The following is a 27,332-nucleotide window of genomic DNA, read 5'->3' on the forward strand; positions in this document are numbered from 1 at the left end:
TTACCAGAGCACTGAAATTATTCTTTATCTTAATGTTCAGTTCTGTTTTCATTCTGTATTTACTGTACTGATGCTGAATATGTTAAAATTCTTTAACTCTGTATAAAGCTAATAGGTTACTTATGCATCTTTGCAGTGTAGTTTTTTATTTTTTCAAGCAGGAATTTAAAACGCAGAAAGGCTCAAAAGAGATATTTCAATCAAAAGGAAATAAATTCAGTATCTAGACTATTTTTTTTTTCTAAAATGTTTGCGATAAGAAAGAGAGAAGGTAATGTGCATACGATTTACTTTAGTTGAGTTACGCATGCGATCAAGAACGCACACAGCACTCATTAATATGTCAATTTTGAGCGCTGCGTTTGTCCAAAAAGAAATTAAAAAGACACAACCACTATATATGGGCTGGCTATATGACGTCAAAGCTCAAAATAAAATATATATTTTTTATAATGAATGTTGCTTCGTTTGGAAGATTAGATTCGTGTAATGTACAGAGTGTGAGTTAAACTTTAAAATGAGATATTAATTATGTGGTATTTTTCATTACTTTTCTAAACCTTTAATGGGTCCTTAAAGGGACATGAAACCCAAACTTTCTAATTTAGTTCTAATATCTGATTTGTTTAATTCTCTTGATATCCTTTGTTGATGGAGCATTGATGCACTACTAGGAACTAACTCAAAGCCAATGGCACAAAGCATATATGTGCAGCCACCAATCAGCAGCTTCTAAGCCTACCTAGGTATACTTTTCAACAAAGAGTACAAAACAAAGTATACAATAGAAATATATTGGAATGCTTTATCTGAATCATGTCCCTTTTATCTTTAGGATCCCCTTACTAATTATTCCCAGGATAGCATATGCCTTGTGTGAGTATGTATTAGATGTTCCAGCAGTTTTCCCTGCTAGACCTTTTAAACAACTTTCCAATTTACTTCTAATAACAATTTGCTTTATTCTCTTGGTATTCTTTGTTTAAGGAGCAGCACTGCACTACTGGGAGCTAGCTGAACATATCTAGCGAGCCAATGACAATAGACATATATGTGCAGCCTCCAATCCGCAGCTAGCTCCCAGTAAGACATTGCTACAGCTGAGCCTGCCTATGTATTATTTTCAACATATAATACCAAGAGAACAAAGCAAATTAGATTATAGAAGTAAATTGGAAAGTTGTTTAAAATTGTATCCTTTGAATCATGAAATAAAAAAAAATTGGGGTTTGCGTCCCTTTAAGTGTACAGAATTTGGCACCTCTGTCTGAGTGATATCATTGATTATGTCACTAAAAGATACCCCTGGCTCCAAGGTACGATCGCTAAGGCTGAAAAGGAGATGCTTACACTGCTTTGTTACTCCGCCCTACTTTGTACTTTCTAGTATGTGAAGGAAATTACTACAACTAAATGAAAATAATTTATATATTGTTTCTCTTGTTAAGTGTATCCAGTCCACGGATCATCCATTACTTATGGAATATATTCTCCTTCCCAACAGGAAGTTGCAAGAGTCCACCCACAGCAAAGCTGCTATATAGCTCCTCCCCTAACTGCCATATTCAGTCATTCTCTTGCAAGCCTCAACATAGATAGGAGGTTGTGAGAGTCTGTGGTGATTTATACTTAGTTTATTCTTCAATCAAAAGTTTGTTATTTTTAAATGGCACCGGAGTGTGCTGTTTTTCTCAGGCAGTATTTGGAAGAAGAATCTGCCTGTGTTTTTCTATGATCTTAGCAGACGTAACTGAGATCCATTTGCTGTTCTCACACATTCTGAGGAGTGAGGTACTTCAGAGGGGGAATGGCGTGCAGGTTTTCCTGCAGATAAGGTATGTGCAGTAAGATATTTTTCTAGGAATGGAATTGACTAAGAAAATACTGCTGATACCGAAGTAATGTAAGTAAAGCCTTAAATGCAGCGATAGCGACTGGTATCAGGCTTATTAATAGAGATACATACTCTTGTAAAAATGTGTTTTAAAACGTTTGCTGGCATGTTTAATCGTTTTTTAACATATGTTTGGTGATAAAACTTATTGGGGCCTAAGTTTTTTCCACATGGCTGGCTTAAATTTTGCATAGAAACAGTTAACTGAAGCTTCCCACTGTTGTAATATGAGTGGGAAGGGCCTAATTTAGCACTTTTTTGCGCAGTTAAAATTACAAAATGAATCATCCAGATTCCCTCAGCAGTCCCATGAATACTACAGGACATTTCTAAAGGGCTAAAAAGACTTCCAAAATCGTTTATAGGGAAGGTAATCCACAGCTCTGCTGTGGCAGTTTGTTGTGTCTGTTTTTAAAAAACGTCTATGTCGTTTTTTTTATCTGTTTTTTGCATTAAGGGGTTAATCATCCATTTGCAAGTGGGTGCAATGCTCTGTTACCTTATTACATGTACTGTAAAAATTTTGTTTGTTTTACTGCCTTTTTTCACTGTTTTTCAAATTTTGACAAAATTTGTTTCTTCCTCCGGAGGTCAAGACCAAGCAGGAGAGGGCTTTGGTGTTTTTGACAGCGCCTGCGTAGCCACGCAGGACCTGGTATGCAGATCTGGTGGACATGTCATCCTTTCCATCACGGTCTCTGCTTCTGAGACAGGTCCCTCTACCTCAGGGTCCTTTCAACCTTCTAAATAGAATCAATCTGAGATGGACTGCCTGGAGACTGAACGCTTGATGTTATCAAAGCATGGCTTCTCCGAGTCAGCCATTGATACCTTAATACAGACATGAAAGCCTGTCTCTAGGAAAATTGAACATAGATATGGTGTAAATATCTGATTGTTATGAATCCAAGGGTTACTCATGGAGTAAAGTCTGGATTCCCAGGATATTATCTTTTCTCCAAGATGTTTTGGAGAAAAGGGTTGTCAGCTAATTCCTTAAAAGGGACAGATTTTTACTCTGTCTATTTTTTTGCACATGCGTCTGGCAGGTATTCTAGATGTTCAGGCATTTGGTCAGGCTTTGGTTAGATCCAAGCCTGTGTTTAAAACTGTTGCTCCACCATGGAGCTTAAACCTGGTTCTTAAGGTTCTTCAAGAAGTTCCGTTTGAACCTTTTTTGTTCCATAGATATCAATCTTTATCTTGGAAAGTTCCTTTTGGGTAGCTATTTCCTCGACTCGTAGAGTCTCCAAGTTATCTGTGTTACAATGTGATTCTCCTTATCTGGTCCTTCGTACAGATAAGGTAGTCCTGCGTACCAACCTGGGTTTTTTCCTAAGGTGGTATCTATCAAGAACATCACTCAAGAGATAGTTGTTCCATGCTTGTATCCTACTCCTTCCTCAAAGAAGGAACGTCTATTACAAAATATTGGACGTGGTTTGTGCTTTAAAGTTTTACTTACAAGCTACTACAGTTTTCATCAAACGTTCACCTTGTTTGTTGTCTATTCCGGACAGAGGAGAGGTCAAAAGACTTCGGCAGCCTCTCTGTCTTTTTGGTTAAAAAGCATAATTCATTTAGCTTATGAGACTGCTGGACAGCAGCCTCCTGAAGGGATTACAGCTCATTCTACTAGAGCTGTGGTTTTCACTTGGGCCTTTTTTAAATGTGGCTTCTGTTGAACAGATTTACAAGACGGAGTCTTGGTCTGCGCTTCATACTTTTTCAAATTCAACAAATTTGATACCTTGCTTCTTCGGAGGCTGTTTTTGGGAGAAAGGGTTTCTTACAGGCAGTGGTAACTTCCGTTTAAGTACCTGCCTTGTCCCTCCCATCATCCGTGTACTTTAGCTTTGGTATTGGTATTCCATAAGTAATGGATGATCCGTGGACTGGATACACTTAACAAGAGAAAACATAATTTATGCTTACCTGATAAATTTATTTCTCTTGTAGTGTATCCAGTCCACGGCCCGCCCTGTCACTTTAAGGCAGGTAATTTTTTCATTTGAACTACAGTCACCACTGCACCCTATGGTTTTTTCCTTTCTCTGCATGTTTTCGGTCGAATGACTGAATATGGCAGTTAGGGGAGGAGCTATATAGCAGCTTTGCTGTGGGTGGACTCTTGCAACTTCCTGTTGGGAAGGAGAATATATTCCATAAGTAATGGATGATCCGTGGACTGGATACACTACAAGAGAAATAAATTTATCAGGTAAGCATAAATTATGTTTTTCCACAACTGAAAGGTATAAGACTTGTCCTTTCTCTACACCAATGTTTCTCAACTGCGGTCATCAAGTACCTCCAATAATCAGCTGATCAGTAACCATGGTAACTAACCTGCTCTCATCCATCAGCTAATTAGTTCACCTGTGCTCTAGTTTAGCTATAATAAAAACCTGGCCTGTTAGGGGTACTTGACCACGGTTAAGAAACAATGCCCTACACCACTGACCATCTCACTCAGGTCCACGCAATCACAAATGTGACCAAGATTTACGAAGCCCCACACGGTGCACTTTTAACATAGCAGAGCTGAGGAAAACTAGAAATGATATTTAGAACTAAATTTAATAAAATCCCTATTTTTATCCTTATTTTGTCCATTTTAACAGTACACAAATCAATCGTTTGTATATGCAATGTAGATATGTATGCGTTACTTTTTTCTTTTGCTAGGTGATTGCAATTTGTCCCTTACCAGTTCTAATTTAATCGCTAGCCACTTTATTTACTTTGAATGCATTTGTCCAGGCTTTATTTTCAATCTTTAATTTAATAATCAAGCAGGCACAGAACATGCTGTAACACTGGTAAGATGTATGCTTCCCCCATATTAAATGTTGAATCATTGAAAGTGATGCAGCATTTCAAAAAAAGCTGACTAGAAAATTTCACCTGAACACATCTGTAAAAGAGGAAGCTATAAACTCAATATTTCCTCTGTAGCTACACTCCATTATGAATGGACCATCAATTCAGGATGCTGGTCCTGGGACTTGCAAGGAAGCATGTGGTCTGGCATCTGTGGGAACAGTCACGTTATCTGCCTCCTGAGTTTAAGGAATTTATCTATGAAATCTTGTAAGGTTTTGGTGAAATCTAATGAGATCATAGTAAAGCACTGATGAACTTGATTGGCTGTATTTTTTTTGTGGGGGGGGGGGGGGGGGGGGGGATTCATCCTGAAGATGATCGTAAAAAGATTAGCTCTGTATCACAGAACATTTAGCTGAAGAAATGTTGAGGTAAAATGTCTGCCTTTCTTACAAAGAGTGGTTAATGTGATATTTTCTTGTTAAACAACTTTCCAATTTACTTCTGTTATCAAATTTGCTTTGTACTCTTTGTAACTTTTATTGAAGAGTAAAACTAGGTAGACTCATAAGAGCTCAGGAGTGTGCATGTATTTTTAGTAATGTGCACACTCCTGAGCTCTTATGAGCCTACCTAGTTTTACTCTTCAATAAAAGATACCAGCAAATTTGATAACAGAAGTAAACTAAGTAGTTGTTTAAAATTGCCTGCTCTATCTGAATCATAAACGTTTAATTTTGACTTTACTGTCCCTTTTAAGACAAAAGGTGCATAGTTATTTACTCAACTTTTTTTTAAGAAGACAAATTAATTAATATTAGGTATATGAAAGTGAAAATCATTAAAGGGACACTGAACCCAATTTTTTTCTTTAATGATTCAGATATTGCATGCAATTTTAAGCAACTATCTAATTTACTCCTTTTAATTTTTCTTCATTCTCTTGCTTTCTTTATTTGAAAAAGTAGGCATCTAAGCTAAGGAGCCAGACAATTTTTGGTTCAGTACCATGGACAGCACTTGTTTATTGGTGGGTGAATTTATCTACCAATCAGCAAGAACAACCCAGGTTGTTCTCCAAAAATGGGCCGGCATCTAAACTTACATTCTTGCTTTTCAAATAAAGATACCAAGAGAATGGAGAAAATTTGTTAATAGGAGTAAGTTAGAAAGTTTATTAAAATTGCATGCTCTATCTGAATCACAAAAGAAAACATTTGGGTTCAGTGTCTCTTTAACAAATAATAAATGTTACTTCTTTCATACTGAGGTATGCATGCTCCTAAGACTGCTGCTATAAAGTGTTCACAACACACATACACCTTCCTCAATGTGCCCACAATGAAAGGTGCTGTTTAAACAAAGGATACCAAGATAGGGGTACATTTCATTAATCGTATATTGTCAGAATCATGCAAGTTTTATTTCCTTTTAATAATTTGCATTATATTTGCTAACAGCAACAAATCCAAAACATCTAGCAAAACAATCTCATTGCCTTGCCCTTTATATGTTATTTAATTATTTATTTATTTTTGGTTGTTTTTCATTGCTTTATATTTTCAGTCAGTTTGGGTTGAATTTCGAAAGTGGTTATGTAACAAAGATTACCTTTAACAATAATCTTATTTCTTTAGTTTTGATTGAAACATCACATGCTAAAGCTAAGATCCCATTAGTAGATTTATTTTGTTTGGTTTTGGTCTCTGAAAGAACAAACTGTTGTTCTCTTTGGTGGAAAAAAATAATATATATTAATTTATGTATTTTTCATTTTCTTACAGGATAGAAGAAATTTGGACTTACTCATTTGGGAGCAAAATATGGAATGTACTTTATTTTTAACAAAACACACCCAACGGACCTTTATTAATAGTATTTGGAAAACCCTCAGTTAGCATTTAGTTCATACTCTTTTATCAATAATTGGTCATAGCAATTTCAAGAAAAAGCTCTGTTCAGCAGGGTTTTCTACTGTCAGTCCCAGTTCAACCAAAAAAATTTTTTTTATTTTTTTTTTCTTTAGCATTTTTTGCCTTTATTTTTTGTTGGAATTACAACCATCAACATGGTCCTAGACGAGTATTTGTGGATGGTCATTATTGGCTTCATTATAGCTTTCGTCTTGGCATTTTCAGTAGGAGCGAATGATGTTGCCAACTCCTTTGGCACTGCGGTGGGGTCAGGTGTGGTGACGTTACGACAAGCCTGTATCTTGGCTTCCATTTTTGAAACAGCTGGCTCTGTATTACTCGGCGCAAAGGTTGGGGAAACTATCCGAAAAGGAATTATCGACGTTAATCTCTACAATAACACAGTGGGTTTACTGATGGCTGGAGAAGTTAGCGCAATGGTTGGTAAGTAGCAAATTTGCTATTTTGTGCTGAATTGATTATAATGTTGTTTATATTTCTATTACAACTTTATAAAACACTGTAAACATAATGTATTATTTGGTAGCATTGCTACACAAAACCTTTTAGGCATGGCTCCAAGACTTTTACACCTGGCATTTACTTTTTAAAGTATTCTTAATATACAGTATTCTTTATATTGTAACCTTGAGAGTCTTTCAAACTGTAGCTCACTTTGTATGGAAGGTAATCTTTTGTGGAAACTTGACTTTGAGTTTTTAAGGGACTTTGTATGACTTGTTTAAAAAAAATTGGGCAATGTAGCTTACTCTTCTATATTCTCTAATACTGTTTGTATCTCAATGATTGTAATGTACCTCTGTATAGCGCTGCATAATCTGTTGGCGCCTAATAAATAATAATATTAATAATAATATTTATGTGGCAAGGCTTGAAAAAATATTGGAACTAATAAGGTATACCAAAGCGCCAACTATACGAAGGCTGGGTCTGGACCTAATGCAATATTGTCAAACGATTACAATAAACAATTTGAGTACACAAATAAGTTAAAAACATGGATCCATGTATAAACAATCAAATTTATACAACAATAATAGCTAAATTAATAGTTAAAACAAATAGTTATGTAACGGATATAGCATTTAAAATTGTGCAAACATTGCTCTTAAAAATATTCATAAAAAATTCCAAATTTAGTATAAGGCTCACAACAGAAATTCAACTTTGTGTTTACCATATACACATACACAGATTTGTACAGCAATAATAGCTAAATGAATAGTTAAAACAAATAGTTAAATAGCAGATATGGCATTTAAAATTGTGCAAACAATGCTCTTAAAAAATATTCCTAAAAAATTCCAAATTAAGTATAAGGCTCACAACAGAAATTCAACTTTGTGTTTACCACATACACATAATAGGTGAAATATATTAGTCAGTTATATAATATTATCTAACCAATAATGTTCTCGATTCTATGCAATACTAAATATTGCCAATAGTGACTAATGTGTAGGGCTCTGAGTAAGACCTTTAACTGTGTGTTTACCACATACGCATTGTCAAGTAAAAAAATATTGTGACAGCAATAAGCCAATGTAAAGAATGTGTATCAAAAAAGTTGTGTGCAAAAATTAGTGTACAAAAGATATTAATGGTCAAAAAATAGGTTGATCTTCAAAAAACGTGAATTAAGAACAAAGATTGTGAAAAATGAAAAAACAAAAATTTACAAAAACATTGTGGTGTGTTCCAATAGTAACTTATATAAATGTAAATAATAGTCCAAAAAATAGTCCAACAGTGAAAACTTAATAGAAAGAATAATCCAACAATAAAAATATTGGAGCCAGCCCATCAATTTCTATACAGGGCTCAAAATTTCCACTAGCTATTGGCGAGCGCAAATTTAACAGTGGAGAGTGAATGTTGGGCTAAATTATTATTTAAAGGGATATTATATATCCATGAAAGGGCAAGGATATTATATTCTTCTAGGGCTATAGGGACCCCATTAGTGCTTAGACTGTTACTTCTGAGACGGGAAAAACGGGCAGAGAGAGAGGTTGGAGAGGAAAAGTAAAATGGAGAAAAAGACAGCGTTAAGTAAGAGTGGCGAGAGAAAAAAAAATGAGAAGATATGAGGAGAGAGAGAATGCAAAGAGAAGATATGGCCTGAGAGAGAAGGAAGGGAGGTAAAAAGAGAGGAGGAAGTGGAGAAAGATGAGAGATGAGATAAAACAATTTCTCCAGGTCTGCTATGACTTCACATTAATGTCAACACTTTCTGCATTCTCTCAGTTCAACAACTTACTTTTTTTTAAATGTTTTACTGTTTGTAGCATTATTTAATTTATGGTATAAAACAAAAGCAGTATTAAAATTTACTGCACAATAAGGTGTTTCACATTGGCTAAACATATGCAAAGAGGGGAGTGGGTGGGATCAAAAGTGGCTAACATTTTGTGCTGGCTAGTAGCTTAGGGCTTGAAATTTTGAGCCTTATGTGTGTATATATGTGTGTTTGCGTATGTATGTATGTGTGTGTGTATATATGTATATATATATATATATATATATATATATATATATGTGTGTGTGTGTATATATATATATATGTATGTATATGTAGACCAAAAAGAACAAGGACTCGTAGACTTGATAACCAAACGTGGTTTATTCAAGCTTTTACAGGTGAAGCACTATTCAGTGTACAGGGCAGGTGCAAGGGAACTGAAGCATTTTGCGCATGCTCAGATGCACTTCATCAGAGATCTACAGGTGTTCACTGAGTGAGCACTTATATACTATTTGTTAGCCAATGAGAATATTGGTAAAAGTGAACAAAATAACTCAATATGTGACAAACGTGTGAAAATAGTAACTAATACATTGACTAAGTAAGTTCAAATACATCTTAATAAACTGATTATAATCAAAAAGTGAAAGAAAAAATTACAAAATGATTCCTAAGTATTGCCTCTGAAGTAGGGATACGCTCAGAGATAATCCATCTAGGCAATTTTATAATTGGGTTTTATAATTAAATAAAACAAAAAGCAATGTAATAAATGATGATAATAGGGAAGGATAAAGAGGCAGCTATAAAAATCACCGGCTATATTTGTAAATATATAGTGCCGGGGAGAAAAAGGAAAGAAAACTGGCCAAATAGGGGGTGTCTAGGTTTGAGCAAAATATATATATTTCTCCCTCTAATATCTCTCCTGATGTGTTCTATACCCACAAACTGAAAGATGTTTGACATGTGTGCCATGGGAGCGAAAATGCTTGGCCACTGGTGTCTTGGGGGTCTCCTAATCCAATGACGGCAAATGCTCCCTAATTCTTTATTTTAAAGGGCGTGACGTTATGCCCATGTATTGGAGGGAGCATTGCTGGCATGTGATGAGGTACACCACATGATCACTAGTGCAGTCAATTCTATTATTGATTTTGAAAATGTTACCTGTTTGAGAGGATTTAAATTGATTAGTCTTTCTAGTGTAAGACCAACTCTTACAAGTATGAAGCTTCAGTTGATCAGATTTGCAAAGCGGCGACTTGGTCCTCTTTGCATACATTTACTAAATTCTACCGTTTTGATGTTTTGATGTGGTATACAAGTATGATCACATCTAAAAAAAACTTTTGCTGCTGTAAGCCAATTGGGAGGTTGGGCTTGTTTGTTGAAATAAATATTCCCTAACTTTATCTCCCACTGTGGGGGCTTTTTCTTTCATGTAATTAGCAAGAGTCCATGAGCTAGTGACGTATGGGATATACATTCCTACCAGGAGGGGCAAAGTTTCCCAAACCTCAAAATGCCTATAAATACACCCCTCACCACACCCACAATTCAGTTTTACAAACTTTGCCTCCGATGGAGGTGGTGAAGTAAGTTTGTGCTAGATTCTACGTTGATATGCGCTCCGCAGCAAGTTGGAGCCCGGTTTTCCTCTCAGCGTGCAGTGAATGTCAGAGGGATGTGAGGAGAGTATTGCCTATTTGAATGCAGTGATCTCCTTCTACGGGGTCTATTTCATAGGTTCTCTGTTATCGGTCGTAGAGATTCATCTCTTACCTCCCTTTTCAGATCGACGATATACTCTTATATATACCATTACCTCTGCTGATTCTCGTTTCAGTACTGGTTTGGCTTTCTACAAACATGTAGATGAGTGTCCTGGGGTAAGTAAATCTTATTTTCTGTGACACTCTAAGCTATGGTTGGGCACTTTGTTTATAAAGTTCTAAATATATGTATTCAAACATTTATTTGCCTTGACTCAGAATGTTCAACTTTCCTTATTTTCAGACAGTCAGTTTCATATTTGGGATAATGCATTTGATTTAATCATTTTTTCTTACCTTCAAAAATTTGACTCTTCCCTGTGGGCTGTTAGGCTCGCGGGGGCTGAAAATGCTTCATTTTATTGCGTCATTCTTGGCGCGGACTTTTTTGGCGCAAAAATTAGTTTCCGTTACCGGCGTCATACGTGTCGCCGGAAGTTGCGTCATTTTTTGACGTTATTTTGCGCCAAAGATGTCGGCGTTCCGGATGTGGCATCATTTTGGCGCCAAAAAGCATTTAGGCGCCAAATAATGTGGGCGTCTTATTGGCGCGAAAAATATGGGCGTCACTTTTGTCTCCACATTATTTAAGTCTCATTTTTCATTGCTTCTGGTTGCTAGAAGCTTGTTCTTTGGCATTTTTTCCCATTCCTGAAACTGTCATTTAAGGAATTTGATCAATTTTTGCTTTATATATATGTTGTTTTTTCTCTTACATATTGCAAGATGTCTCACGTTGCATCTGAGTCAGAAGATACTACAGGAAAATCGCTGTCTAGTGCTGGATCTACCAAAGCTAAGTGTATCTGCTGTAAACTTTTGGTAGCTATTCCTCCAGCTGTTGTTTGTATTGATTGTCATGACAAACTTGTTAAAGCAGATAATATTTCCTTTAGTAAAGTACCATTGCCTGTTGCAGTTCCTTCAACATCTAAGGTGCAGAATGTTCCTGATAATATAAGAGATTTTGTTTCTGAATCCATAAAGAAGGCTATGTCTGTTATTTCTCCTTCTAGTAAACGTAAAAAATCTTTTAAAACTTCTCTCCCTACAGATGAATTTTTAAATGAACATCATCATTCTGATTCTGATGACTCTTCTGGTTCAGAGGATTCTGTCTCAGAGATTGATGCTGATAAATCTTCATATTTATTTAAAATGGAATTTATTCGTTCTTTACTTAAAGAAGTACTAATTGCTTTAGAAATAGAGGATTCTGGTCCTCTTGATACTAATTCTAAACGTTTGGATAAGGTATTTAAAGCTCCTGTGGTTATTCCAGAAGTTTTTCCTGTTCCTAATGCTATTTCTGCAGTAATTTCCAAAGAATGGGATAAATTGGGTAATTCATTTACTCCTTCTAAACGTTTTAAGCGATTATATCCTGTGCCGTCTGACAGATTAGAATTTTGGGACAAAATCCCTAAAGTTGATGGGGCTATTTCTACCCTTGCTAAACGTACTACTATTCCTACGTCAGATGGTACTTCGTTTAAGGATCCTTTAGATAGGAAAATTGAATCCTTTCTAAGAAAAGCTTATCTGTGTTCAGGTAATCTTCTTAGACCTGCTATATCTTTGGCTGATGTTGCTGCAGCTTCAACTTTCTGGTTGGAAACTTTAGCGCAACAAGTAACACATCATGATTCTCATGATATTATTATTCTTCTACAGCATGCTAATAATTTTATCTGTGATGCCATTTTTGATATTATCAGAGTTGATGTCAGGTTTATGTCTCTAGCTATTTTAGCTAGAAGAGCTTTATGGCTTAAAACTTGGAATGCTGATATGGCTTCTAAATCAACTTTACTTTCCATTTCTTTCCAGGGTAACAAATTATTTGGTTCTCAGTTGGATTCCATTATTTCAACTGTTACTGGTGGGAAAGGAACTTTTTTACCACAGGATAAAAAATCTAAAGGTAAAAGCAGGGCTAATAATCGTTTTCGTTCCTTTCGTTTCAACAAAGAACAAAAGCCTGATCCTTCATCCTCAGGAGCAGTTTCAGTTTGGAAACCATCTCCAGTCTGGAATAAATCCAAGCCAGCTAGAAAGGCAAAGCCTGCTTCTAAGTCCACATGAAGGTGCGGCCCTCATTCCAGCTCAGCTGGTAGGGGGCAGGTTACGTTTTTTCAAGGAAATTTGGATCAATTCTGTTCACAATCTTTGGATTCAGAGCATTGTTTCAGAAGGGTACAGAATTGGTTTCAAGATGAGACCTCCTGCAAAGAGATTTTTTCTTTCCCGTGTCCCAGTAAATCCAGTAAAAGCTCAAGCATTTCTGAAATGTGTTTCAGATCTAGAGTTGACTGGAGTAATTATGCCAGTTCCAGTTCTGGAACAGGGGATGGGGTTTTATTCAAATCTCTTCATTGTACCAAAGAAGGAGAATTCCTTCAGACCAGTTCTGGATCTAAAAATATTGAATCGTTATGTAAGAATACCAACGTTCAAGATGGTAACTGTAAGGACTATCTTGCCTTTTGTTCAGCAAGGGAATTATATGTCCACAATAGATTTACAGGATGCATATCTGCATATTCCGATTCATCCAGATCATTATCAGTTCCTGAGATTCTCTTTTCTGGACAAGCATTACCAGTTTGTGGCTCTGCCGTTTGGCCTAGCTACAGCTCCAAGAATTTTTACAAAGGTTCTCGGTGCCCTTCTGTCTGTAATCAGAGAACAGGGTATTGTGGTATTTCCTTATTTGGACGATATCTTGGTACTTGCTCAGTCTTTACATTTAGCAGAATCTCATACGAATCGACTTGTGTTGTTTCTTCAAGATCATGGTTGGAGGATCAATTTACCAAAAAGTTCTTTGATTCCTCAGACAAGGGTAACCTTTCTGGGTTTCCAGATGGATTCAGTGTCCATGGCTCTGTCTTTAACAGACAAGAGACGTCTAAAATTGATTGCAGCTTGTCGAAACCTTCAGTCACAATCATTCCCTTCGGTAGCCTTATGCATGGAAATTCTAGGTCTTATGACTGCTGCATCGGACGCGATCCCCTTTGCTCGTTTTCACATGCGACCTCTTCAGCTCTGTATGCTGAAGCAATGGTGCAAGGATTACACAAAGATATCTCAATTAATATCTTTAAAACCGATTGTTCGACACTCTCTAACATGGTGGACAGATCACCATCGTTTAATTCAGGGGGCTTCTTTTGTGCTTCCGACCTGGACTGTAATTTCAACAGATGCAAGTCTCACAGGTTGGGGAGCTGTGTGGGGATCTCTGACGGCACAAGGAGTTTGGGAATCTCAGGAGGTGAGATTACCGATCAATATTTTGGAACTCCGTGCAATTTTCAGAGCTCTTCAGTTTTGGCCTCTTCTGAAGAGAGAATCGTTCATTTGTTTTCAGACAGACAATGTCACAACTGTGGCATACATCAATCATCAAGGAGGGACTCACAGTCCTCTGGCTATGAAAGAAGTATCTCGAATTTTGGTTTGGGCGGAATCCAGCTCCTGTCTAATCTCTGCGGTTCATATCCCAGGTGTAGACAATTGGGAAGCGGATTATCTCAGTCGCCAAACGTTGCATCCGGGCGAATGGTCTCTTCACCCAGAGGTATTTCTTCAGATTGTTCAAATGTGGGAACTTCCAGAAATAGATCTGATGGCGTCCCATCTAAACAAGAAACTTCCCAGGTATCTGTCCAGATCCCGGGATCCTCAGGCGGAGGCAGTGGATGCATTATCACTTCCTTGGAAGTATCATCCTGCCTATATCTTTCCGCCTCTAGTTCTTCTTCCAAGAGTAATCTCCAAGATTCTGAAGGAATGCTCGTTTGTTCTGCTGGTAGCTCCGGCATGGTCAAACAAGTTTTGGTATGCGGATCTTGTCCGGATGGCCTCTTGCCAACCGTGGACTCTTCCGTTAAGACCAGACCTTCTGTCACAAGGTCCTTTTTTCCATCGGGATCTGAAATCCTTAAATTTAAAGGTATGGAGATTGAACGCTTGATTCTTGGTCAAAGAGGTTTCTCTGACTCTGTGATTAATACTATGTTACAGGCTCGTAAATCTGTATCTCGAGAGATATATTATAGAGTCTGGAAGACTTATATTTCTTGGTGTCTTTCTCATCATTTTTCTTGGCATTCTTTTAGAATACCGAGAATTTTACAGTTTCTTCAGGATGGTTTAGATAAGGGTTTGTCCGCAAGTTCTTTGAAAGGACAAATCTCTGCTCTTTCTGTTCTTTTTCACAGAAAGATTGCTATTCTTCCAGATATTCATTGTTTTGTACAAGCTTTGGTTCGTATAAAACCTGTTATTAAGTCAATTTCTCCTCCTTGGAGTTTGAATTTGGTTCTGGGAGCTCTTCAAGCTCCTCCGTTTGAACCTATGCATTCATTGGACATTAAATTACTTTCTTGGAAAGTTTTGTTCCTTTTGGCCATCTCTTCTGCCAGAAGAGTTTCTGAATTATCTGCTCTTTCTTGTGAGTCTCCTTTTCTGATTTTTCATCAGGATAAGGCGGTGTTGCGAACTTCTTTTGAATTTTTACCTAAAGTTGTGAATTCCAACAACATTAGTAGAGAAATTGTGGTTCCTTCATTATGTCCTAATCCTAAGAATTCTAAGGAGAAATCGTTGCATTCTTTGGATGTTGTTAGAGCTTTGAAATATTATGTTGAAGCTACGAAATCTTTCCGTAAGACTTCTAGTTTATTTGTTATCTTTTCCGGTTCTAGAAAAGGCCAGAAAGCTTCTGCCATTTCTTTGGCATCTTGGTTGAAATCTTTAATTCATCTTGCCTATGTTGAGTCGGGTAAAACTCCGCCTCAAAGAATTACAGCTCATTCTACTAGGTCAGTTTCTACTTCCTGGGCGTTTAGGAATGAAGCTTCGGTTGACCAGATTTGCAAAGCAGCAACTTGGTCCTCTTTGCATACTTTTACTAAATTCTACCATTTTGATGTATTTTCTTCTTCTGAAGCAGTTTTTGGTAGAAAAGTACTTCAGGCAGCGGTTTCAGTTTGAATCTTCTGCTTCTGTTTTTCATTAAACTTTATTTTGGGCGTGGATTATTTTCAGCAGGAATTGGCTGTCTTTATTTTATCCCTCCCTCTCTAGTGACTCTTGTGTGGAAAGATCCACATCTTGGGTAGTCATTATCCCATACGTCACTAGCTCATGGACTCTTGCTAATTACATGAAAGAAAACATAATTTATGTAAGAACTTACCTGATAAATTCATTTCTTTCATATTAGCAAGAGTCCATGAGGCCCACCCTTTTTTTGGGGTGGTTATGATTTTTGTATAAAGCACAATTATTCCAATTCCTTATTTTATATGCTTTCGCACTTTTTTATCACCCCACTTCTTGGCTATTCGTTAAACTGAATTCTGGGTGTGGTGAGGGGTGTATTTATAGGCATTTTGAGGTTTGGGAAACTTTGCCCCTCCTGGTAGGAATGTATATCCCATACGTCACTAGCTCATGGACTCTTGCTAATATGAAAGAAATGAATTTATCAGGTAAGTTCTTACATAAATTATGTTTTTTTGCCACACACTTGATTTGATGTTTAGATATAGTTGTAAGTTGGTTATCACTGTGAAGAATAGGAAGATACTTTAGTACTATATCACAGATGTGAAATTGCTTACTATATTTTGTAAAAAAACACTATAGTATCTGTAATAGTTTACTCCTTAGATTTTTTGTTGGTGCCAGCGAGTAAGGCATGTCTATCTTTTTTTCAACTTCATTTGCTATTCTAGTTAAGGTTCTTTTATTATATCCTCTCTCTTGTAGGCGGGTTTTAAGAAGGTTGGCCTGGGTTCTGTATTCTGTCAGGCTAGAGCAATTTCTTTGTGCTCTAATGAACTGACCTTTAGGTATACCTCTGGTAATATGTTTAACATGGTAGGAGTCTGCCCTTAAAATCGTATTGCATGCAAGAGATTTTCTATATATTGTAGAGATTATCCTAGTTTTTATTATCTATAGATAGCTGAAGGTCTAGAAAGGGAATGGTGTATTGTTCTACATTGTATGTGAATCTGAGATTAAGGTCATTATTATCCAACATATTAATTAATGGGTCCACAGTTTGTGACTCATTTGAGTTCTAAATAACAATTAGATAGTCTATATATCGACCATACACAACTACATTGTCTCTGAAGGGGAAATCGTCTGCAAAGATGCGGTTATGTTCTAACCAGCCCATGTAAAGATTGGCATAGGCCGGGTCAAATTTGACCCCCATGGCTGTCCCGCATCTTTGCAGGTAGAAATCCCCCCCCCCCCAAAGGCAAAGTAGTTGTGCGTTAGTAAAAATCTGGCTGTAAAAAACAAGAAATTGATGTATTCATAAGAATAGGATGTATATCTCCTAATCATGATGTGGCCCATTGCCTCGAGGCCCTTACTGTGTGGGATGCTAGAGTAAAGTGCTGTCACATCGATGGTAAGCCATAGGAAATCTGGATGCCAGCTGACATTCTCAAGTTGTTGTAACAAGTGAGCACTATCTCTTATGTAACCTGGGAGGGACGTGACTATCGGTTGAAGAGCTGAGTCCAACCAGGCTCCTAATATCTCACAGAGGGACCCTATACTGGCCACAATTGGTCTACCAGGTGGTTTTTGGAGGGTCTTATGTATCTTGGGCACAACACTGAAGGTGGGTATTAGAGGGTCATCTATTAGTAGATAGTTTACCACTTCCTAAGTGAGGTGACCCTCTTCCAGGGCCGTGTCCAGAAAAGACAGTAGTTCTCTCCTGAATGTGCGGGTAGGATCAAAACTTAGTCTGTTATAGACATAAGATATATATATATATATATATATATATATATATATATATATATATATATAGATAGATAGATAGATAGATAGATAGATAGATAGATAGATAGATAGATATAGATAGATAGATAGATAGATAGATATAGATAGATAGATATAGATAGATAGATATAGATAGATAGATATAGATAGATAGATATAGATAGATAGATATAGATAGATAGATATAGATAGATAGATATAGATAGATAGATATAGATAGATAGATATAGATAGATAGATATATATAGATAGATATAGATAGATAGATATATATAGATAGATATATATAGATAGATATATATAGATAGATATAGATATAGATATAGATATAGATATAGATATAGATATAGATATAGAGATATATATATATATATATATATATAGATAGAGAGCAAACAAAAAAGGATAAAGTAAAGGGACTCCTAGGGATAAGTGTGTATTAAGCCACCATGTGGATATCTATTCCATTCAACCCCTTATGCAGGCTTAAAAAAACAGTTCACTGTACAAAGCAGCAATGTCCAAACACAGAATGCGTAAACATCCCCTCAAGCAGTATTAGCAGAGATAAAGTTCATCAGAGTAGGCAGGTGAGTCTCATATAAGGCAACTGAGGATGCGTCACCCTCATGTACACAATGCAGTGTTGCCACAGGATATCTATAATAATACCCAAACCGCTAGTAGCTGTGTAACTCACCACTCTTGCTTGTAGTTACGATCTTGCAACCTGTGTAGAGAGATCCTGCTATGTGCTCCGTGATCCACGGCATCTAAGACAGCCCTGATGCCACTATCCAGCCGGTTCCGGTCATGTGATGAGCGTCGGGCATCACAGCCAATGGAATCAGTAAGCCTACCAGGAGGCTTGCAGAATTCAACGTCGGAGGGGATGCCCAATGTAGAGAGGAAAAGGGGGAGTGGAATAGAGGCACGCTCCTGATGCAGCCCAGAGCGCTGGAAAGATTAGGTACAAAACGAAAAATGATATCCAGGCTGCAGTATAAAACAAAGTCTTTATTAAATTCCACTTGGGATAAAAAATGATGAGACAGGGGGATCCAGCATATCAGTGTAACCAAAGAAGTTCCGCTAACATGTTTCGGTAAAAACCATAATCATAGCTAATTGGAGACTGGTGTGCTGGCTATTTAAAAGACAAAAACAACACTCATTGGACAATGTTAAAACCAATGAAATGGTACACAGATAATCACAAATCAAAATGGAATATGTCAAGGAGGCCCATAGGCAACTCCATAATGATGTAAACTATCAGAGACTAGACAGGGATCCCACTTGGCGCTTTCAGAAAGAACTTAAGTGCCTTTTAGATGATGGTTTGGAGGATGGGTTTTTTGACCGAGACACACATGACTATCTGTTGGTGGAACATCCGGTAGTACCCATCTTCCACCATCTTCCAAAGGTGCACAAATCCTTAATTGGAGTACAGGGAAGGCCTATAGTCAGTGGGATAGGTTCCCTTTTGGAACACCTATCCCAGTGGCTAGATAGCATACTGTCTCCTTTAGTCACCTCCTTACAGAGTTACCTAAAAGATACCAAGGATTTATTAAATCTTGTGGATACCTTTTGTTGGGATGTTGACAGGCACATGTGGTTAACAATAGATGTGGTGTCATTATATTCCACCATCCCACATGAGGAAGGTCTTAAGGCTCTGTCTTTTATGTTGGAAAACTTTTCGGATTTGGATAGTGATTTGGTGAAATATGTGGTGAGGGCAACAAGTTTTGCCTTGACTCACAATTATTTCCGTTTTGGGGAGCAATACTATCTCCAGAGATGTGGGACAGCTATGGGGGCCAAATTTGCGCCCTCATACGCCAACATCTTTATGGGTTGGTGGGAGCTGTCCCACATCTATGGAGATAGTAATATACACAGACACTGTATCGCCTTCTATAGGCGATATATTGACGATTTGCTCTTCATATGGCAGGGATCTGAGGCCTCTCTTCTTGAATTCGTTGGTCTCTTAAATTCCAACGATGTTGGTCTAAGTTTCACATTTGAGATGAACTCTAGGACCATCAATTACTTGGATCTCACTTTGACTGCAGGGGATGATGGAAAAATTATAAGCAATATGTACAGGAAGCCTATATCGAAAAACACTCTGCTTCATGCAAAAAGCTGCCATCCCGCACATGTCCCTATGGCAGTAGCCAAGGGACAGCTCATTAGGATTAAACGGAACTGTAGCAACAGTGATACCTACAGAGCACAAAGTATAGACATGCAAAATAGACTCAGAGAAAGAGGCTATTCTGGACACATTGTAGACAGAGCACAGAGACAGGTAGATCTCCTGGATCGTCAGTCTCTTTTAAACGAATCCAATCGTGTTGATACAAGTGCGAACATCAACACCCAACACAAGGTCACATTTGTGACGGATTTTAGTACTGACTACAGGGACATCTGTAGGATTGTCAAGAAACATTTCAGTTTACTTTCTGCAGACGACAGCCTTGTTAGGTGTGTGGAGGGAGGCTTACGTTGCTCCTACAGGAAGAACAGGACTTTGGGAAATATTCTAGCCCCCTCAGAAGTTTTGATAAAGAAACCAGACATACAGAGCTCATGGTTGCAACATAGGGGGATGTACAGGTGCGGCAGATCGAGATGCATGCCGTGTGAGTTCATCATTATTTCTGATGATTTCAGATCAGAGGTTACTGGAGAGATCTTTAAGATATCTTCCTGCCTAAACTGTACATCCTCCTATGTTATCTACTTACTATACTGCATGGAGTGCCATTTACAGTATGTAGGGCTCACCACTACTGACGTGAATACTAGAATTAGAAACCATCTCTCTACAATTAAACTGGGTGAAGCCAGTACCCCCTTGGTTAAACATTTCCGAAATTTTCACAACAAAAGTAACGCCACACTTAGATGGCAGGCTATTGAACATGTCAAGGCACCACCTAGAGGAGGTGACAGGAATCAGCTGCTCGGCAAGCGTGAGATGTTTTGGATTTTTAAATTGCGTACTAGAGTACCAGAGGGTTTAAACTCTGAATACGATTTGATCAATTATTGGAAATAATTTCTATTGCATCTCACGCTTGCCGGGCACCATTTAGATTTTTTGATTACTTGTGATCACTACTTAATATCCTATATATTTAATTCGATACTGGATATTTGGAATTCTAAAATCTAATTATATTTTACAACTTGTTAATCGATTATTAATTTTCTTAATATAATACTTAAGTATAGGGCTTACTCATTTTTATCCACACCTATGTGTAGTGTACCTATATAGTTCTTTATACTTTTAACATCATATTTCCCATTTTACTTATATATTGTTAATTATCTTAGTATTTTTGATTAGTGTAGTTGCACTATCAACTGCTCTATCTCTTTATACATATGGGTCACTGTTACCCTTGTACATTGATACACACCTGTTACTTTAACTAGGTAGAGAATCAAATGCTAAGTACAATGAAGTAAATAAACACAATGAACTATCATTATGTTTGTGATTAGGCTATGTAGTTATTCTAGCAGGCCACACTTAGATATACCTTGCATTAGCGATGCAATAAATGTGTTTGTATATGTGCATATATATATTTACTCTTTTATATATGTTTTTATTTACACTCTTTTACTTACACATACTTTATTGCCCATATATTCATATATACATATTCATATGCTAGGTGGTTCCTGCGTTTTAGGTGTGTGTTCTAATTTGATCTATGTGAGTACTTTATGTCCCAAATACATATATTTTTGTTTTCTTGTCTGCAATTTTTGTCATATACTGTAGGTGCAGGATCTAACATTTACCATTTAATACTTTATATGTGTTTCTGTTTCTGTTATTTCCTCTTTCTCTTAGCGCTCGCAGCCTACACTTAAGAGATTGTCTTTTGTGGTGTGACATGTGAGTTTATTTATTTAGATGTCAGGGAGTATCTGTTCTTCATTCCATTTTGATTTGTGATTATCTGTGTACCATTTCATTGGTTTTAACATTGTCCAATGAGTGTTGTTTTTGTCTTTTAAATAGCCAGCACACCAGTCTCCAATTGGCTATGATTACGGTTTTTACCGAAACATGTTAGCGGAACTTCTTTGGTTACACTGATATGCTTGATCCCCCTGTCTCATCATTTTTTATCCCAAGTGGAATTTAATAAAGACTTTGTTTTATACTGCAGCCTGGATATCATTTTTCGTTTTGTATATAGATAGAGAGATTTATATATTTATAGAAACAAAATTGTGTACTTCACTCACTGGGTTTAGATTAAAGACAATTTATTCTATGGTAACGTTTCGGGGTTCGCAGACCCCTTCCTCAGACCAAACGAAGCCCAAAACGTTACCATAGAATAAATTATCTTTAATCTAAATCCAGTGAGTGCAGTCCACAATTTTTTGTTTCTACTAATACTTTTGACTTTGCACTCACAGTTCCAATCAGTCCGCAACCAGGGTGCAGATACCCGAGGAGTTTGTGTGTGTGTGTGTGTATGTGTATATATATATATATATATATATATATATATATATATATATATATATATATATATATATATATATATATATATATATATATATATATATATATACTGCTTGTAATATATACTGCTTGTAATAAAAATGGTATAAACCTGACTTGGTGTGCTGCAGCCATTTCTATTTTGTATATATATATATTATGTGTATATGTGTATATGTGTGTGTATGTGTGTGTATGTATATGTATATATATATATATATATATATATATATATATATATATATATATATATATATATATATATATATAATCTAGGATACAACTGTTAACTTGTTACTGTGTGTAGTTCACAGATTGAGCATCAGTGGTAGGAGTTGGATTTCTTCCCACTTGGCTACTATTTTCAAATAATTCAAATTACAGAATACAGTGAATTTGTCCCTTTCAAAGTTACACAGGTGCAATAATTATTTGATATTGAATGGGATAAGAATAAGGCTATTCAACAAACTAAGAGACAGATTACGAGTGGAGCGCAAAATTGCGCTTTCGCAAGCATGGTATTTCGCTCCATTCAGTAAAACCAGCGCACGCGAATGTGCGCTGGTATTACTAGTTGAGCCCAATGCGAACGTGACCTCGCGTTTGCATTGCAGGGAATCTTTGCACTCACAAGAGTGCGCTTCCATAGGCTCAAATGGGAGCCTAGTTCTCAGCCAATGGTAATGGCTGGTTATTTAAATTAGCGCTTCACTTGTAATCTAGCCCTAAATAAGCTTACACTTTTAAGAAATTGTGGGCAGACTTGTTGGGCCTATAGTTCTTATCTGCCGTCAAAATCCATATTTCTATGTTAGGAATTTCCTGCCAGTGATCATTGACTGATAGGTACTTTCTGCTAAAATCATGCTCTTTCATATAAATGATGGAAAATGTTGAGTGTTCTTTTAAAATATGTTTGCAGCTCTGTAGCCTAAACAGCATATGTTACTGTTGCTGTACCTGAGATTTTCCCTGCAGAAGTAAAGTGGGCGGTACAAACAGATCCTTTGTGCAGTGCTCTTAATTTCCCAGCCATGCAAGTTAGTGCATTCAATTAGCAATTACCTAGTGTTCTTTTTTCTTTTCTTTTAATTTAGGATCTGTTTCTGGTTTACTGAGGGTCCAATAACTTTTTGAGCCCTATAATTTAGTACAAATATCTTGGGTTATGCGCTTTGGACCTGGTAGATTTTATTTAATATTTTGGGTAGTATGAGGTTTCCCCTTATCCTTTTTTGGAGTCATAAAATGGGGCTTCAGAATAGCCAACTCAAACATTTTTAAAGGGACATTCAACACCCGCTATAACATAATTTCATGTTGTGTAAACAGAATCCAAAATCCGCCTGCACCACATCCCTGCCTTGTTTCTATATATAACGTCCAAGTAATCCTCATCGTTATAGCTTACCGTACTAACTAAATATGGCCGCCTAACTCCTCCCATTCATGCTTCTTCCCCATCACTCATCCCCTTCAGGCACGTTCATGTTATTTTCAGATGACGCTCTTCCTACGTCATCGCGCATGCGCATTTATTACCGAGCGCGATCGTAATTACAAGAGCTGTAGGAGTCTTCTATTGCGGTCCGTGAACGCGCTTTCATTTTCAGTCCGAGGAATGGATCATGATTGGCTGATCCTTTCAAAAAGAAGGTCCCTACGTAACGGTGGGGGGAGTTAGGCAGCCATATTAACACAAGAAACTAGAAGGTATCGTACAAGATTAAGAGGTTAAGGAAGCAAGTAAGAGAAAGGGGGTACGTTGCAGGTGGATATTCGGTTTTAATTTTTTTATATAGGATTATGTTATGTCGAGTGTTGAGTGTCCCTTTAAGTTGTCTAACAAATATTCAGTTTTTGGTTAATTTGTAAAATCATCATACAAGAAAATACCAGACCTAGAAGGGACAAGGCTTCAATTCAACTTAGTCCCCCACAGTTTCTTGGTGTAGGTGCAAAATCCAACATAAAGCTCTGGGTTGTCATAGCAGCACATGCTAATATCACACCAATTCTTCTTTTCATTTTCACATTGACTACTTCACACAGTGTAGCTTATTGAATTAGTCTCTTTCATTTTATGTAGATCTGACAAAGCACCTTAAAGGGATAGGAAAGTCAAAATTAAACTTGCATGATTCAGATAGAGCCGGTCATTTTAAGACACTTTTAAATTCACTTCTATTTTCAAATGTTCTTCGTTCTCTTAGTATCCCTTGTTAAAAAATGAATATGCACATATCATACACTAGTGGGAGCTGCTGCTAATTGGTGCCTGTGTTCTGTACTTTGGAAAACAGCGAACCGTGTCACTTCCTGTGACGTTACTTCAGCTGTTTCACAAATTTTGGACCTAATGCGCATGTGTGCCAGCGCCATCACATACCTGGCCGCATACGTCACTGGTAAAATATGTAGAGCAGTGAAATTACGGAACCCTTTCTAGAGCGCATGCGTGGGATTTTATATCACAAATGGTGCGCTCATGGAAAGCTGTTTCTTCGGCTCCTCGGCAATATTCGGAACTCCGCCCCCCACTGCAACTACTCCCATTAGTACTACTACTCTTAAACTGAGTCTCTGTGCTCGTGCATGAGAAACATCCCCCACGCCCCGCGGGTATCGCCACTTGAAACACAATGACATTGAAGGGAGCCTGTGAAAAGCTGTATTGGATCAGCAGAAGAAGCAGTGTCGATAACCGGGGGGCTGTTTCTCATGCACGAGCACGGAGACTCGGCTTTAGAGTATTAGTAGTAATGGGAGTAGTTGCAGTGGGGGGCGGAGTTCCGAATATTGCAGAGGAGCTGATAATTGATAATAGAATTAAATTGTGAAGTTGTTTAAAATTGTATGTTTTATCTGAATCATAAGAAAATTTTGGGGTTTACTATCCCTTTAATCGGATCATTACTGTCACTTTGCACAGGGTTCTATTTTATGGAATCAAATGGGGTTCTAATGCTTTTTTTTCTCTCCCAGGTTTGGCTTCATATATTCCATTCCTTTGTTGTCTGACTTCTTTAAACCAAATTTGTTTCTCCAACATAGGTGTGTCCGGTCCACGGCGTCATCCTTACTTGTGGGATATTCTCTTCCCCAACAGGAAATGGCAAAGAGCCCAGCAAAGCTGGTCACATGATCCCTCCTAGGCTCCGCCTACCCCAGTCATTCTCTTTGCCGTTGTACAGGCAACATCTCCACGGAGATGGCTTAGAGTTTTTTAGTGTTTAACTGTAGTTTTTATTATTCAATCAAGAGTTTGTTATTTTAAAATAGTGCTGGTATGTACTATTTACTCAGAAACAGAAAAGAGATGAAGATTTCTGTTTGTATGAGGAAAATGATTTTAGCACCGTAACTAAAATCCATGGCTGTTCCACACAGGACTGTTGAGAGCAATTAACTTCAGTTGGGGGAACAGTGTGCAGTCTCTTACTGCTTGAGGTATGACACATTCTAACAAGACGATGTAATGCTGGAAGCTGTCATTTTCCCTATGGGATCCGGTAAGCCATGTTTATTAAGATAGTAAATAAGGGCTTCACAAGGGCTTATTAAGACTGTAGACTTTTTCTGGGCTAAATCGATTCATTATTAACACATATTTAGCCTTGAGGAATCATTTATTCTGGGTATTTTGATATGATTATATCGGCAGGCACTGTTTTTGACACCTTATTCTTTAGGGGCTTTCCCTAATCATAGTCAGAGCCTCATTTTCGCGCCGGTATGGCGCACTTGTTTTTGAGGACAGCATGGCATGCAGCTGCATGTGTGTGGAGCTCTGATACATAGAAAAGTCTTTCTGAAGGCATCATTTGGTATCGTATTCCCCTTTGGGCTTGGTTGGGTCTCAGCAAAGCAGATTCCAGGGACTGTAAAGGGGTTAAATATAAAAACGGCTCCGGTTCCGTTATTTTAAGGGTTAAAGCTTCCAAATTTGGTGTGCAATTCTTTTAAGGCTTTAAGACACTGTGGTGAAATTTTGGTGAATTTTGAACAATTCCTTCATACTTTTTCGCAATTGCAGTAATAAAGTGTGTTTAGTTTAAAATTTAAAGTGACAGTAACGGTTTTATTTTAAAACGTTTTTTGTGCTTTGTTATCAAGTTTATGCCTGTTTAACATGTCTGAACTACCAGATAGATTGTGTTCTGACTGTGGGGAAACCAAGGTTCCTTCTCATTTAACTATATGTATTTTATGTCATAAAAAAATTTAGTAAAAATGATGCCCAAGATGATTCCTCAAGTGAGGGGAGTAAGCATGGTACTGCATCATCCCCTCCTTCGTCTACACCAGTCTTGCCCATACAGGAGGCCCCTAGTACATCTAGTGCGCCAATACTCCTTACTATGCAACATTTAACGGCTGTAATGGATAATTCTATCAAAAACATTTTAGCCAATATGCCCACTTATCAGCGAAAGCGCGACTGCTCTGTTTTAGAAAATTCTGTAGAGCATGAGAACGCTGATGATATGGTTTCTGAAGGGCCCCTACACCAGTCTGAGGGGGCCAGGGAGGTTTTGTCTGAGGGAGAAATTTCAGATTCAGGAAACATTTCTCAACAAGCTGAACCTGATGTGATTACTTTTAAATTTAAGTTGGAACATCTCCGCGCTCTGCTTAAGGAGGTGTTATCCAATTTGGATGATTGTGATTATCTGGTCATTCCAGAACCACTATGTAAAATGGAAAAGTTCTTAGAGGCCCCGGGGCCCCCCGAAGCTTTTCCTATATCCAAGCGGGTGGCGTACATTGTTAGTAAAGAATGGGACAGGCCCGGTATACCTTTAGTACCTCCCCCCATATTTATAAAATTGTTTTCCTATAGTCGACCCCAGAAAGGACTGATGGCAGACAGTCCCCAAGGTCGAGGGGGCGGTTTCTACTCTACACAAGCGCGCCACTATACCCATAGAAGATAGTTGTGCTTTCCAAGATCCTATGGATAAAAAATTAGAAGGTCTGCTAAAAGATGTTTGTTCAGCAAGGTTCCCTTCTACAACCAATTGCATGCATTGTCCCTGTCACTGCAGCCGCGTGTTTCTAGTTTGATGAGCTAGGAAAGGCGATTATTAGTAATTCTTCTTCTTATGAGGAGATTATGGACAGAATTCGTGCTCTTAAATTGGCTAATTCTTTCACCCTAGACGCCACCTTGCAATTGGCTAGGTTAGCGGCGAAAAAATTCTGGGTTTGCTATTGTGGCGCAGAGCGCTTTGATTAAAATCTTGGGCAGCGGATGCGTCTTCCAAGAACA

At 37.5% G+C, this 27,332-nt stretch overlaps 1 protein-coding gene across 5 annotated transcripts in view; it reads left to right on the forward strand.

Annotated features, from left to right (window-relative positions):
* Positions 1–27,332, forward strand: part of SLC20A2 (solute carrier family 20 member 2) — a 254,933-nt gene that overhangs the window by 157,290 nt on the left and 70,311 nt on the right. For all 5 annotated transcript variants that reach the window (XM_053703198.1, XM_053703199.1, XM_053703197.1 and 2 more), the window contains one exon: positions 6,505–7,077. In XM_053703198.1, coding sequence (XP_053559173.1) covers positions 6,789–7,077 — 289 coding nt within the window. In that variant the 5' untranslated portion in view covers positions 6,505–6,788. The remainder of the gene's footprint in view (positions 1–6,504; positions 7,078–27,332) is intronic.

This window comes from Bombina bombina, chromosome 2, assembly GCF_027579735.1.
Source record: "Bombina bombina isolate aBomBom1 chromosome 2, aBomBom1.pri, whole genome shotgun sequence".
Lineage (NCBI taxonomy): Eukaryota > Metazoa > Chordata > Amphibia > Anura > Bombinatoridae > Bombina > Bombina bombina.